Raw genomic sequence first — 16,126 nt, 5'->3', positions numbered from 1 at the left:
GATGGGCATTAAGGGGACGTCGCGACGGAGGAGCCTYTTGAAATAGCCCCTRGGGCAGATTACATTGGTAGTCCAGTCGTGATGGATCGGCGGGGCTCCTTATCGGCAGTAAAAAGGGTCCAGGCCAATTGGCAAAATAGGTATTGTAGCCCAAGGAGTGGCTGATGGACCTCTAATTGGTGCTTTCAGGACAGAGACGTTAGGACAGAGACATTAGCCAGGAGTGGCCACTCGGATAGCAGCTAGCTAGCTGCGATGATCCAGGTGAAAAAGTTCAGAGCTTGCGGTAGGAGTCCGGAGATATGGAGAAAAATAAGTCCGATATGCTCTGGTTTGAATCGCGCTATGCAGACTGGCAAGAGTTGTCGGGGCTGAAGGTTAGCTGATGGCCGCCAGCAGTGGCTAGCTGACTACTAGCTAGTAGCTAGTTAGCTGGCTAGCTTCTGTTGGGAGTTCCGGTTCTAAAGTAAAGAAAATAGCAGATCCAAACCACATTGGGTGAGGCGACTTGCAGGAGAGTGTGTTGAAGTTGAGGTTAAGAAAAATATAAAAAATATATGCAAAGAAAAAAGATATAAAAAGATATATACACGGGACACGACAACAGGAATACAAAGACATCTGACTGCTACGCCATCTTGGGAAAAAAAGATGATTACTGCTGTGAGTCTTTCTAGGTACATATCTAAGAGCTTTCCACACCTGGATTGGGCAACATTTGCCTATTATTATTTTCAAAATTCTTCAAGTTCTGTCAAATTTGTTGTTGATCATTGCTAGACAACCATTTTCAGGTCTTGCCATACATTTTCAAGAAAATGTAAGTAAAAAATGTAACTCGGATACCCAGGAACATTCACTGTCTTCTTGGTAAGCAACTCCAGTGTACATTTAGCCTTGTGTTTTAGGTTATTGACCTGCTAAAAGCTGAAATCCTCTCACAGTGTCTGGTGGAAAGCAGACTGAACCAGGTTTTCRTCTGGGATTTTGCCTGTGCTTAGCTCCAATCCATACATTTTTTTATCTTGAAAAACTCCCCAGTCCTTAACGATTACAAGCATATCCATAACATGACTCAGCTACCACTATGCTTGAAAATATGGAGAGTGGTACTCAGTAATATGTTGTATTGGATTTGTCCCAAACATAACACTTTGTATTGAGGACAAAAAGTTGATTGCTTTGCCACATTTTTTGCAGTATTACTTTAGTGCCTTGTTGCAAACAGGATGTGTGTTTTGAAATATTTTGGGTGAATAAGTTGGGTGAAWTTTGACAGAGCTGGTGTAACTGAGTCAGGTTTGTAGACCTCCTTGCTCGCACATGCTTTTTCAGTTCTGCCAACACATTTTCTATAGGATTGAGGTCAGGGCTTTGTGATGGCCACTCCAATACCATGACTTTGTTGTCCTTAAGCCATTTTCCCACAACTTTGGAAGTATGATTGGGGTCATTGTCCATTTGGAAGACCCATTTGTGACCAAGCTTTAACTTCCTGACTGATGTCTTGAGACGTTGCATCAATATATCCACATAATTTTCCTACCTCATGATGCCATCTATTTTGTGAAGTGCACCAGTCCCTCCGGCAGCAAAGCACCCCCACAACATGATGCTGCCACCCCRGTGCTTCACGGTTGGGATGGTGTTCTTCGGCTTGCAAGCATCCCCCATTTTCCTCCAAACATAACGATGGTKATTATGGCCAAACAGTTCTYTTTTTGTTTCATTAGACCCGAGGACATTTCTCCAAAAAGTACGATCTTTGTCCCCATGTGCAGTTGCAAACCGTAGTCTGGCTTTTAAATGGCGGTTTTGGAGCAGTGGCTTCTTCCTTGCTGAGCAGCCATTCAGGTTATGTCGATATAGGACTCGTTTTACTGTGAATATAGATACTTTTGTACCTGTTTCCTCCAGCATCTTCACAAGGTCCTTTGCTGTTGTTCTGGGATTGATTTGCACTTTTCGCACCAAAGTACATTCATCTCTAGGAGACAGAACGTGTCTCCTTCTTGAGCGGTGTGACGGCTGCGTGGTCCCATGGTGTTTATACTTGCGTACTATTGTTTGTACAGATGAATGTGGTACCTTCAGGCATTTCAAAATTGCTCCCAAGGATGAATCAGACTTGTGGAGGTCTACAATTTWTTTTCTGAGGTCTTAGTTGGTTTCTTTTGATTTTCATATGATGTCATGCAAAGAGGCACTGAATTTGAAGGTAGGCCTTGAAATACATCCACAGGTACACCTCCAATTGACTCAAATGATGTCAATTAGCCTATCAGAAGCTTATAAAGCCATGACATAATTGTCTGGAATTTTCCAAGCTGTTTAAAGGCACAGTCAACTTAGTGTATGTAAACTTCTGACCCACTGGAATTGTGATACAGRGAATTATAAGTMAAATAATCTGTCTGTAWACAATTGTTGGAAWAATTACTTGTGTCATGCACAAAGTAGATGTCCTAACCGAGTTTGTTAACAAGAAATTTGTGGAGTGGTTGAAAAACGAGTTTTAACGACTCCAACCTAAGTGTATGTAAACTTCTGACTTCAACTGTAAATAATGTGCGTGAAATGCTAGATAGTGTATTTTTTTATTATTTTTTTAACCTTTATTTAACTAGGCAAGTCAGTTAAGAACAAATTCTTATTTTCAATGACGGCCTAGGAACAGTGGGTTAACTGCCTGTATGGGATGTAAACAGAGAGCTCTATTTTCTTGGGGATCTGAATATTGACTGGTTTTCATCAAGTTGTACGCTCAAGAGAACGCTTCTCACTGTGATCAGCGCCTGTAATCTGGTTCAGGTTATTAATCAACCTACCAGGGTGTTTACAAACACAACAGGAACAAGATCATCCACATGTATTGATGACATTTTGACTAATACTGTAGAGCTCTGTTCTAAAGCTGTATCCATATGCATTGGATGCAGTGATCACAATATAGAGGCTACTGTATATCTAGGAGAACGAAGGTTCCAGAAGCTGGGCCTAAAATAGTGTATAAGAGATCATACAAACGTTTTTGCTGTGACTCTTATGTGGGTGATATAAAACATATTTTCCGGTTTGATGTGATTAATAATCCAACCTGCTGCACTTGATAAATTCATGAAATTGCTTCTTCCTATTATAGATAAACATGCACCTGTTAAGAAACTGTCTGTCAGAAGTGTTAAAGCTCCACAGATTGATGGAATTGAAAAACTGAATGGTTGAAAGAGATGGGGCCAAATTCGTGGCTAATAAGTCTGGCTGCTGACTGCAAATTGAGCAATTATGTGACTAAACTTAAGAATTTTTGGGGGTTATATTTTAAATGAAATTATGTACTGTATGCTGATGATTCAACCAAATACATGTCAGCAACCACAGCTAATGAATTCACTGAAACCCTTAACAAGGAGTTGTAGTCAGTTTTGGAAAAGGTGGCCAGTAATAAACTGATCCTAATCATCTCTAAAAGCAAGAGCATTGTATTTGGAACAAATTATTCCCCAAGCTCTTGACCTCAGCTGAATCTGGTGATGAACGGTGTGGCTGTTGAACAAGTTGAGGAGACTAAATTACTTGGTGTTACATTAGATTGTAAACTGTCATTGTCAAAAGAAATATTGTGCATTCAGAAAGTATTCAGACCCCTTCACTTTTTCCACATTTTGCAACGTTAAAGCCGCATTCTAAAATTTATTAAATGGTTTATTTTCCTCATCAGTCTACACACAATACCCCATAATGACAAAGCAAAAACAGTTTTTTAGAAATTTATTAAAAATAAAAAACAGAAATGTCACATTTACATAAGTATTCAGACCCTTTGGTATGAGACTCAAAATTGAGCTCAGGTGCATCCTGTTTCCATTGAGATGTTTCTACAACTTGATTGGAGTCTACTTGTGGTAAATTCAATTGATTGGACATGATTTGGAAAGGCACACCCCTGTCTCTATAAGGTCCCACAGTTGACAGTGCATGTCAGAGCAAAAACCAAGCCAAGAGGTCGAAGGAATTGTCCGAGGAGCTCCTAGACAGGATTGTGCCGAGGCACAGATCTGGGGAAGGGTACCAAAAAATCTCTGCAGCATTGAAGGTCCCTAAGAACACAGTGGCTTCGATCATTCTTAAATGAAAGAAGTTTGGAACCACCAAGACTCTTCCTAGAGCTGGCCGCCCAGCCAAACTGAGCAATCGGTTCACCTTCCAACAGGACAACAACCTTAAGCACACAACATCTGCTCTTTCCATGACATAGACTGAACAGGTGAAAGCTTTGATCCCTTTTTAATCACCTTTTAAATCCACTTCAAATCAGTGTAGATGAAGGGGAGGAGACAGGTTAAAGAATACTTTTTAAGCCTTGAGACAATTGAGACATGGATTGTGTCTGTGTGGCAAGACAAAAAGATTGAAGTGCCTTTGAAAGAGGTATGGTAGTAGGAACACTGTTTGTGTGTGGGGGGGGGGGGGGGGGGGGGCAATTCACTATTAGGAAGGTGTTCCTAATATTTGTTTTACTCAGTATATATATTATTTGAGTCATGCGCTTTTGTTTCCAATATTGATTGGATGGATGGATGATCTCTTTGTTTTTATTTGAGAAGTGACTTTATTCCTCTGTAGTAATGGACACCTCTGACTCACTCACTCTCTCCCTCTCCTCCTCAATCTGAATCCCTTAATCCTCTTCCCCCTCATCCATCCCCCCTCTCTCCCACCTGGACTCCTCTCTCCCTCTCCTCTCCCTCTGTAGAATAKTGTACTACAGTAACCATTATACTCTGTATTCTCTATCTGGTTGTATCTTATTAAAGATGTTCCTGAATCTTACACTATGGTGTCCCGTCTCCTTATTAATACAGCCTGCTCTCTCCCTTCTTCTTCTTCTTCTTCACCTCCCTTCTTCCCTTCATCCAGTTATGATCCTCTCCCTAGCTGCAGCCATGAGCAGTGGTGGCCTTCCCCAGAACACTACTTCCTCTGCAACCTTTGATCCCTCATCCCTGGACCCCTGGCTTGACCCTTACCCTGACCTCCCTGGGGTCAACTCCTCCTCCGCAGTCCCTGTCCGCACCTCCACATCTGACCTTGACCTACGACCTCTGACCTCACCCCAGGTTAGTCATGATGTCATCAGGTTTTGTGAACATAAACGTACTGGTTGATGTTATAGCTTTTAAATTTTTTTGCTGACTCTGTTAAGTAACTTTGGGTATTTTGAAAACATATTACTATTATTGTTGTCATAAACAGGATGTCAGCCCATGGGACGTGGCATTATGTGTCACAGGAACCCTCATCTCCTGTGAGAATGCTCTGGTCATTGCTGTCCTGTTCTACACGCCGACCCTTCGAGCTCCTATGTTCATCCTGATTGGTTCGCTGGCGTTCGCCGACCTCCTGGCGGGTCTCGGACTCATCCTAAACTTTGTCTTCATCTATCTGGTCAAGGGAGAGGTCGTGACCTTGGTTTCCACGGGGATACTTATCGTGGCGTTCTCCGCGTCCATTTTGAATATCCTGGCGATCACTGTGGACAGGTATGGTGACATTGTATTTCTTTTTATGTTGTATTTCTGATTACTATAATTGCAGCGATGCAACTATGTACTGGAATTCTGAGTGTATCAGTTCTCACTAAGATGAAAACATGGACCGGACTAAAGTAATCAGTTATCAGTATGAGTTAAACATGTTTTGGAATAGTGAGTGTGCCAGTGAAAACATGGACTGGACTGACAGTAATGTTCCCTCCATTACAGGTACCTGTCGCTGTACAACGCGTTGACCTATCACACCGAACGGACTGTCCTCTTCACGTACCTGGTAATAGGGCTCATCTGGTTGGTGGGTCTGATCCTTGGAGTCCTCCCTGCCCTCGGGTGGAACTGTCTAGACGACGAAACGACTTGTAGCGTATGCCGACCAGTCACGAAATCCAACGCCGTTGCACTCGCAGTCTTCTTCCTATTGGTCTTTGCAGTCATGATGCAACTCTACCTACAGATCTGTAGGATTGCGTTCCGACATGCTCAGCAAATCGCAGTCCAACATCAATTCATCGCTATTTCCACGACCAAAGGAGTCCAGACACTCTCTGTGATTCTCTGCGCTTTCGCTATGTGTTGGTTGCCATTCGCAATGTATTCTATAGTGGCGGACTCGAGTTATCCTATAATATATACATACGCCACTGTGCTGCCGGCGGCGTGTAATTCTGTTATAAATCCAATTATATACGCTTTCAGGAACCCAGATATACAGAAGGGGTTGTGGTTGGCGTGCTGTGGGTGTGTCCCGTCAAATTTGAGTCTCAGACCAAGGGCGAGGACCTCCAGTGATGTATAGGGAACCTGAACATACAGAAAGCTTGATTAACTGGCTCAGAGCGTGTGGAGGACGTTGCCAGGCCAGGCCAACGGGGAGATGGGAATGTCGAGCCCTGGAGAAGGGTTTCTGGCTGCGACCCCTCCAATCTCTCCCTCCCACCATACATCCAGTGATGTAGAGGTAGGGGTGTTTGGGTCGTCAGAGGAAGGGGATCCCCTCTCCTCCCCCCTTTCTCTAGGGGTGTGTTGACGTCAAGGCAAGATGGCACCCCTCCACGAACCTCTGACGATGTATAGGTTTGGGGTGTGGTGAGGTCAAGGTTCAAAGGTGACTAACAAGGCAAGGTCGACCCCCTCTTAGGACCTCCAACCTCCAACAATGTATAGGTTTGGGGTACGGTGACGTCAGAACAGGGTGGCGAGGAGAAATGTGACCCAATCCACACCTCGCCTGCCTAGGCCTGAGACCAGTGTTGGGTGGCGGGTGTGGCTCCCCCTAGTCATACGTTGAGGAGGCATGGACTGGACTGAGAAGGTCTGGGATGCATTACCCTGGGCCTAGGCCTACCCAAGCCCACTGGATAGAGATGGTAGTAGTGGACTGTGACTGTGTGTGGGGCTAAGGTGAAACACTTATAGGCCTCTACAATGCTTCTAGCTCAGAAGGTGAGCATGAGTAGTAGAGAGCCTAGTAGGAGTTGGTTGGAAGGTGATAAGGAGTCTTCATAAACACATGATGAGCTAACTCACTTATGAGCAAACTAGCCGACCATTGTAATGTGTGTTAGGTTAGGGTACTACAACCTTGAGGTTTTCAGTGAGGTGTCATTTGAGAGATTATTTAAAGCTAGACTCCTTAGTTGCTACATCCATTTTTGGACTTACAAATACTGACATATACCCATTGGTTATTGAAGAATATAACTTATAAATGCCTCATGAGCATGTATCAACTGTCATACATTGTCATTGTTTTATTTAAGGATTCTAGCTTTAAACTATCCTGCTTAAACTGTCATGCCCCAAGGATCGTGTTGCAAATGATGACTATAACCGGCATTAGAACACCAAGAACAATTGTTAGAACCAAGTCACAAGGCTACACAAACAAACAAACAAACAAAGCCAATATGAAGCCTGATTCATGTTTAACCTTAAAGAAAAAACATACATTTTTAGAAAAGCCCAAACTTTTAAAACATTCCCTTGTTTCCCACAAAACAAACCATTAAACAAACCTACATTCAGGAGGTATAAAAATAGAATAACAGTACTAGAATTTCTAGAAATCAAAATTTTCGATGGTTATCATCATGCCGAGAAATGCATCTAAAACATTCTAAACCTGTTTCAGCACCATGGACTTCGCCTAGCAAATCAAGCCACTATCCCCAAGCACCGAGAACTCATTTCAGCACCATGGATAGCGACCGGGGAGCCAACGCTCATAGTCCCTAATAACCACTGATGTAAGGTCAGTTTTGTGTTTTCCCATATATTGGTTAAAGTTAGAATTCAGGAAGTGTAATCTGATCCTCGATCCCTGTCTAAGCCAAGGGAAATTCTACCCTTCGGAGCCATCTATTCAGACCGTTGTTTTCACACAGCTCATATGTTGTAGGGTTTAATAATGCATTATAAAACAGCCCTGGCGTTGAGAGAAAGAGGGAGCACAGGCCCATGATTTTTAGATTAACAGGATCTTCCCGGGCAGACAGAGAGAGAGAGATGACAATATGTGTGTGTCAGCCGACAGCTCGTGTTCGCAGAAGCTTTGGTCGGATTCCGTAATGACGTGATGGCTTCTACCATTCTAAATGTTGCGAAGGGTTCTAAATGATAGCAGATGTAGATGACCGTTGGAGGTATCTGTTTATCTGTCCTATCTATCAGTTAGCTTATTAGAATAGTGTGACATGCAATCATAACAATTCATATACATCTGAATTAAATGTATTTTTTGATATCATTAATGGAGTTCAATTTGAATTTAAACTAGGCCTATTGAAAACTTAGTCTATGTAGGTTTAYAAGCCTTGATTCAGCCAGACAAGTTAAACAATAATGATTGATCAACATCCATCTGTCAACCGACAATGTAAACAGTATATTGATTATCCATCATGTCAGATGAACAGACATCGATCCAAATCCGATAGGGTGTCTATCAATAAGATGGCGATGCATGGACGACACAGCACTAGACAACAACAGAACACCAGAACGTTTCCTGAAACACAAAACCAACATTCCGTTACATAGGCTCTAGGTTCCATATTCATAAAGTTTTTGGCCTGTATACCCCTCATTTCCCCTCTCCATATCTAAGTCTCTACGCAAGTTTCAAATCACGTGCTCCCTCTCGGCTCTGCGTCTCTGGATGTCTGCAATAGAGGGAAGCTGACGTGTCATAGCCAGCCCCGGGAAGGCTCAATGGCTCAGCGGGTTAATAACGACCAAGATACACTATACAAGCTGTAACTCGTCTAGCCACGCTAGCTTCACCCTGATGTGGGAGCTAACAAGCTAGCAAGCATGCTCGGTAGTGCTAGGTATCAACAGCCATTGTCACCCAATCCAGTAGGGGCTGGAAGTTACAGTGAGCTGGAAGCGGGGTCACTCACGCCGCAATGTGGCGGAGGATTTGTATAAAGTTTAGCTTTCCCCATCTTTAGTCCCGCCATGTGCTCAACAGTCCCCCGTTCACTCTTCTTCTCTTCACTCTCCTTGCATTGAAAATGAATGGGAAGCCATTGTTACACCGCACGGTGCTGTCTCTAGTGTATCCAGGTCATACGGTTTTGATAGGTGAGCCGCCAGGCGCGACGTGGTAGGGTAATGTGACCCGTGTTCACACATCGATAGTTTCACACACACAGATTATACTGAGGTTAGTTTCTCATGAAAGGTTAGCTTGTAGTTGTAGGCTAACCCGCTGATATACATAGGCCCTTAGTGATGGTGATAGTGGTGTGGTAAGATTGTAAGTTAGTAGTATTGTGTCATAATACCTTGAAATGGCTTCCTTTCATTGTCTCCTTTCCTACACAACCTCGGATAGGTGGCTAGTAAGGAGAGGAGACGAGGAGAGGAAGCGAATTAAGACTGTTAAGATGTAGCCCAAACTGTAAAGAAACCAGATGTCCTTTTCCCTCCATTACTTCTGATACTGAAGCTTGCTACATTAAGGTGAAGAGACGAGGAGAGGAAGCAAATTAATACTATTAGGATGTAGCCCCTAAATCCAAATTAAACAGAAATCGAGATGACACTTTCTTAAAAATCTTTCTGATGAGCAAACATGTTTGTTTGTCATCTCACAACTATGATTTTGCAACTGTATCCACTGTACTGTAAAAACAACAACAATTGTAAAAGACTACTGTGGCCTGTGAGATGTGCCAGCCATCGGGTCTATCTATAGGTCAATGGAGAGCTGGCTGTCTTATGAGGGTAAGAGTTTAGCCTATAGAGCATGGTTTTTAAAAATGACTAAATGAAGGCAAATTGTACAAAAATATTTGTATATTGTCAATGAGTCACCGTCACTATTCGAGGGGAATTACACGATTCAACGCTTTCACTGAAAAGAAAACGTATCAAAAACAAATAGCAAAAAATATAACAAACAACTCTCAAAATGGCACACATACAGGACTAGAGAACTTCTTTATAAAATGATCATGGGATTTTTCTACATTGTAAAGTGGTGTTTTTTATATTGTTTTTCTATTCAGCGGGATTGACGACCAAAAACAATCACATGCTTTCGCGGTTAGCCTGTGTCCCAAATGGCACCCGATTCCTTATATAGTGCACTTTTGACCAGAGCTGTATGGGCCCTCCAAAAGTAGTGCACTGCTAGGTACAATCGAGAAAGTGTTAACTGGACCTAATGGCAGAGAGAATCCATTCAAATCAAATTCTCACTACCTTAAACTTTCAACAATCAAAAATAGACATAAATACTGGTTAGCATATATCAACAGAAAAACATAATTTTTGACCACCATATGACTGATTATAAATCGAGATATGTATTACCTGCTTGTGTCAGCCTTTAAATGCACAAGACAACAGATGTATATTAGGGTCTGCTGTGTACTCCTCTCTCTTTGGGGTGTATTAACTACGAACTAAACAGAACCAAACGGAAGCAGAAACAAACGGGGAGGGACCAACTTGAATTTGTTTTTGTCGCAAGACATTTTACGTTTGAAGTAAAACATTTCAGTTGCAAAGCATTTTGCTACCGTTTCTGACTAATGAATACACCCCAGGTCACTCTCTGATGGAAACGTGCGTAACCACTGGTGAACACGCAAAACTCTGTGTTCTTATGTGAGGTGCGTTCTCCGATGTAATTGAATCCCATCTGTGAATATACCACTCTGTCATGCCCGTAGAACGGGGGTGGGACTACCTAGCACCGTGTGTGTGTGTGTGTCTGTCACCCCCTGGTTTATATTGCCAATACTGTATTGTAATGTGATGTAACAAAAAACAGACACTGTAAACAGGAGATGGTCATGCTCCTGGAGGCTTTCCTGGAGGGCTGCAGCAAACCTGCGGCCTGTTCATTTGGGCTCGCAACGGAAGACATTATAAAACCCCTTGCAAAAGAAAATTTCTTGTTGGAAAGGTCCAGGTAGTTCCATCTAGTTTCAGTCCATTTTCTTCCATTTGGTGCCTAATGATCAAGACCCAGTTGATTCTCATGCTTGACTTTAAATTAGTGTCTTGATTTACACATGGGAAACCATGTGTGAGCACTTTATAGCCAATCAGTGACGCTAATTTGTTAATTGGTCAATTAACTGAGGGATGAAAACTACAGCAGACACTGTGGCCCTCCAGGATAAAAGCTTCTCTCTCTTATGCATAAACACATCAAGATGGGCCATAAATACTGCTGTAGGCATACCTTTACAATCAAATCAAATTGTATTAGTCACATGCGCCGAATACAGCAGGTGTAGTAGACCTTACTGTGAAATGCTTACTTACGAGCCCCTAACCTACAATGCAGTTTAAAAAATACAGATAAAAATAAGAAGTAAAAGTAAAAAGTAATTAAAGAGGAGCAGTAAAATAAGAATAGCGAGACTATATACAGGGGGGTACCGGTACAGAGTAAATGTGCGGGGGCACCGGTAGTTAATATAGGTAGAGTTATTAAAATGACTATGCATAGATAATAACAGAGAACAGCAACAGTGTAAAAGAGGGTGCAAATAGTCTGGGTAGCCATTTGATTAGATGTTCAGGAGTCTTGGGGGTAGAAGCTGTTTAGAAGCCTCTTGGACCTAGACTTGGCGCTCCGGTACCGCTTGCTGTGCGGTAGCAGAGAGGACAGTCTATGACTAGGGTGGCTGGAGTCTTTTTTAGGGCCTTCCTCTGACACCGCCTGGTATAGAGATCCTGGATGGCAGGAAGCTTGGCCCCATGGATGTACTGGGCCGTTCGCACTACCCTCTGTAGTGCCTTTCGGTCGGAGGCCGAGCAGTTGCCGTATCAGGCAGTGATGCAACCATTCAGGATACTCTCAATGGTGCAGCTGTAGAACCTGTTGAGGATCTGAGGACCCTTGCCAAATGTTTTCAGTCTCCTGAGGGGGAATAGGTTTTGTCGTGCCCTCTTCACAACTGTCTTGGTGTTATTGGACCATGTTAGTTTGTTGTTGATGTGGACACCAAGGAACTTGAAGCTCTCAAACTGCTCCACTGCAGCCCCGTCGATGAGAATGGGAGTGTGCTCGGTCCTCTTTTTCCTGTAGTCCACAATCATCTCCTTTTTCTTGATCACGTTTGATCACTTTCAGGGAGAGGTTGTTGTCCTGGCACCACACAGCCAGGTCTCTGACCTCCTCCCTATAGACTGTCTCGTCGTTGTCGGTGATCAGGCCTACCATTGTTGTGTCATCGGCAAACTTAATGATGGTGTTGGAGTTGTGCCTGGCCGTGCAGACATGAGTGAAATAGATTATATTAATTATATTTCTATAGGCTCAACACAATCTCTTCAGGAGGGAAAAGGAGTGTGGTTATTTTTCTTATGCAATGCTGTACAGAAACTTATATTTTTATATTCGTCGTCAGGGCATGAGTWAAAAAAAAACATGGTTGTTACAGTGTGTGCGACTTGTGTGTGTGTGCGTGTGTTCGTATTATCAATGGTCAAAATAATTTTCTTGAAACAATGTGTGTTGAATTATGCTAAAAAGTGCCATATTTCTTACCTATTACTGGTGTCTTATTTTGGTTGATGTATTACATGTATTGATCATGTATGTGTTTGTCTCATGTATTTCAAGGTAAATGCATTCACGAGCTATGAAAAAACACGACAGCCTATCACGAGCTATGAAATAACATGATAGCCTATCACCAGCCATGAAAAAAACATTACAGCCTATCACGTTTGATCTTGTGTAGAGATGATATATAAAGGACAAGAGCACTAAAACCAAACTGATCTAGGATCAGCTACCCCCCTGTCTCCCCGCCAACAAAAACATAAACCATAGGAGGGAAGAAACAAAACTGATCTAGGATCAGCTTACCCCACCCCAATCGCTACCTAACCATAGGAGAAGAGAGCACTGAAAAATTACCTTGAAAATATGAGCTAAATATGAGTTAAGAAAAACTGCAATCGAGGACCTTTGTGGCAGCAAAAATTGACAAGAGTATATTTATCTGTGCTCTGTGAATAACAATGTGGAATATAGGAGGAACCTAAACTCACATGCAATATTCACCAGAGTAGAGCAGACACATTAACATGCCATTCTGAGAGCACATTGCCAAAAAAGACACATCAATATCACTCTAAATAGGCCTAATTAAGATTCAATACAATCTTTATTGACCCATTATACAGAGAACAGAAAAAGCAAGATGGACTTACATAAAAAGAAGAAGAAAACAGGGCGGGGAGGCAGCAATGAACGTCACACTGTCTATCTGGTTACAGGTGACGTCATTGCTGAGAAGAGAAGAGAGGAAAAGGTCATTTCAAAGACACTTTCTGCCTGCTTCCCAAATTGAACCCTAATCCCTATATAGTGCACTACATTTGATCAGGACCCACATAGGGCTCTAGTCAAAAGTAGTGCACTACATAGGAAATAGGGTGCCAACGTAGTGCACTATATAGGGAATAGGGGCCAAAGTAGTGCACTACCTAGGGAATAAGGTGCCATGTCAGACTGTGCTACTCTCTCTGTAACATTTCACAAATCCTACCCAGAAATAAATCTGTCTCCAAACTATAAATAGCAAGCTGAAAGCGATGTTTACCCCCTGAGCAACTTGAAAATCCTCTCATTGCTCCATTAGACAAGAAGCGTCTCTCTCTCTGTCTCTGTCTCTCTCCCCCCCCCCTCTCTCTCCTCCTCTCCCCTTCATGCCTAGCCCTCTTGCCTTTCTCCTCCTCCTCTCTCCTTCCTTCTTTCTCTCTGACAGATCTGAGAATAATGTAAAGCTGGATTCTGTTTCGAATGCTTTTGCTGCTTTACAAAAGAACCCCACTAAACCTAAGCCACCTGCACTTATGAGAAAATGTGTGTGTGTGTGTGTGTGTGAAGCGCTTTCAGCACTTGGAGAAGCGTTATAAATCCCATTCATGAAAACGTTAGAACATTTTAAAATGTAATGTTGGGCTATTTTCTCTCCCTGTCACCCCTTTCACTAAGATATTGTCTATAGCAGTACCTGAGAGCTAAACTTCACTGGGACCATATATGGCCTTCACAGATTAAACAGTGTTGGTGCATTATCGTTGCATTATCATTGTTTCTTGGGGTGAATCCTAACTTCCACAAGTTTTCACTTAGTCATGCATTGATGTCAACCGGTGACTAAGTGAAAATGCAACTTATGTAAGTGGAAGTTAGGATTTGTCCCTCATAGACTAAGGAAGTCAGGCCCTGAGCAAAGGATGTGATTGGTTGATGATACTGTGATGTAACAGAGCTAACATCTTGTTGTTGTTCTTACTGGCTATGTCCCAAATGACTCCCTATCTCCAATAGAGAGCAATAGTAAAATGGCGTCTTTTTGTAGGCACTAACTCCGCGAGGGACAAAGCCTATGGGTAAATTAATGGAGTTAAATGCTGAAAATGTGGTCTGTGGTAAACACAGGCTTTGATCTTATACCTTTGGTCTATGAGATGATCATTTTCATCAGCTAACGTCACTTTTTGTGAATTTTGAAGCATTTATGTAACAAAAAAAGCACATAAAGCACATAAAGGCTTCAAAATTCATAAAGGTCAGCAGTTAACTGACTGATATTATCTCATAGAATGAAACGTCTAAAATCTCCTAAGCCTGTGTTAACCTTCGACCTTATTTTCGGCGTTTATCCAAAACCGCTATTCTTTTCCCATTTATTTTCCCTTTAGCAATGGCTGAACTAAACAGAGGCAACTCATTTCTGGGTTTTAGGACTACAAGCTGGCGAGCTCTATAAAGTGCACTACTTTTTAACAAAAGTATTAGACTATGTGGGGAATAGGGTGTCATTTGTGACACAGGCCGAATCATGTTTTTATTTTCTTCTTTGTATTGTGAAATATCAATGTGATGACAAAGTACAATGCACTTCATAGTTGTCTTCCAAATGGAACCCTATTCCCTATATACTGCACTACTTTTGACCAGAGCCTTTATGCGCCCTGGCCAAAAGTAGTGCACTACATAGGTAATAAGGTGCCATTTGGGATACACATTATGAGCGAGACAAGTTACACATTGCACTATAAGTGTTGAATGTATAATAATACTAATATTGCRGACAAATGATTTATTTTTCCTATTGCAAATAAATTCAAGAAATTGAAAAGAAAAAAAAGAAAACAAGTGAGAGTAATTTGCCAAATAAACGGATAAAATTATTTTTGTGTTCTTGTTGCGTTGCTCTCTTGCACGTTTCACTGTCTGTTGGGTCGAGTGCGTGTGTGTGCAGATAGTGTAGAATATCTTGTTTGTGTATGTGTGAGAGAGAGTATGTGTGTGATATGTGCCTACGTGTCTCTGAGCATGTCCTACGAGTGATGATGATATACATGTGCCTTCAGAAAGTTTTCACACCCCTTGAGTTTTTCCACATTTTGTTGTGTTACAGCCTGAATTTAAAATGGATTAAATTGAGATTTTGTGTTACTGGTCTACACACAATATCCCGTAATGTCAAAGTGGAATAATGTTTTAGAAATGTTTAGAAATTAATTACAAATGAAAAGCTGAAATGTCTTCAGTCAATAAGTATTCAACCCTTTTGTTATGGCAAGCCTAAATACGTTCAGGAGTAAAAATTTGCTTAACAAGTCACATAATAGGTTGCATGGACTCACTCTGTGTGCAATGATAGTGTTTAACATGATTTTTGAATGACTACCTCATCTCTATACCCCACACATACAATTAATTTTCTGTAAGGTCCCTCAGTCGAGCAGTGAATTTCAAACACAGATTCAACCACAAAGACCAGGGAGTTTTCCAATTCCTCGCAAAGAAGGGCACCGATTGGTAAAAAAAAAGCAGACACTGAATATCCCTTTGAGCATGGTGAAGTTATTAATTACACTTTGGATGGTGTATCAATACACCCAGTCACTACAAACATACGGGCGTCCTTCCTAACTCAGTTGCCGGAGAGGAAGGAAACCGCTGAAGAATTTCATCATAAGGCCAATGGTGACTTTAAAACAGTTACAGAGTTTAATGGCTGTGATAGGAGAGGACGGATCAACAACATTGTAGTTACTAAACAATAATAACCTACATG

General features: G+C 41.9%; 1 protein-coding gene across 1 annotated transcript; it reads left to right on the top strand.

The window, feature by feature from the left end:
* Positions 1 to 4,922: 4,922 nt before the first annotated feature.
* gpr185b (G protein-coupled receptor 185 b) lies at positions 4,923 to 15,197 on the top strand. The gene is made up of 3 exons (XM_023976721.2): positions 4,923 to 5,120; positions 5,257 to 5,543; positions 5,766 to 15,197. Exons 1-3 carry the CDS (start codon positions 4,923 to 4,925, stop codon positions 6,349 to 6,351), a joined length of 1,071 nt encoding a protein of 356 aa, XP_023832489.1. The 3' UTR covers positions 6,352 to 15,197.
* Positions 15,198 to 16,126: the final 929 nt, after the last annotated feature.

This window comes from Salvelinus sp. IW2-2015, linkage group LG3 (assembly GCF_002910315.2).
Source record: "Salvelinus sp. IW2-2015 linkage group LG3, ASM291031v2, whole genome shotgun sequence".
Taxonomy (NCBI): Eukaryota; Metazoa; Chordata; class Actinopteri; order Salmoniformes; family Salmonidae; genus Salvelinus; species Salvelinus sp. IW2-2015.
The sequence above is the reverse complement of the archived record's forward strand: the minus strand, read 5'-3'. Positions and strand labels throughout refer to the sequence as shown.

Coding starts and splice junctions, on each gene's coding strand:
- gpr185b (XM_023976721.2), top strand. CDS start 4,923: ATGATCCTCTCCCTAGCTGCAGCCATGAGCAGTGGTGGCCTTCCCCAG. Junction 5,121..5,256: donor GACCTCTGACCTCACCCCAG/GTTAGTCATGAT, acceptor TGTCATAAACAG/GATGTCAGCCCATGGGACGT. Junction 5,544..5,765: donor CTGGCGATCACTGTGGACAG/GTATGGTGACAT, acceptor CCTCCATTACAG/GTACCTGTCGCTGTACAACG.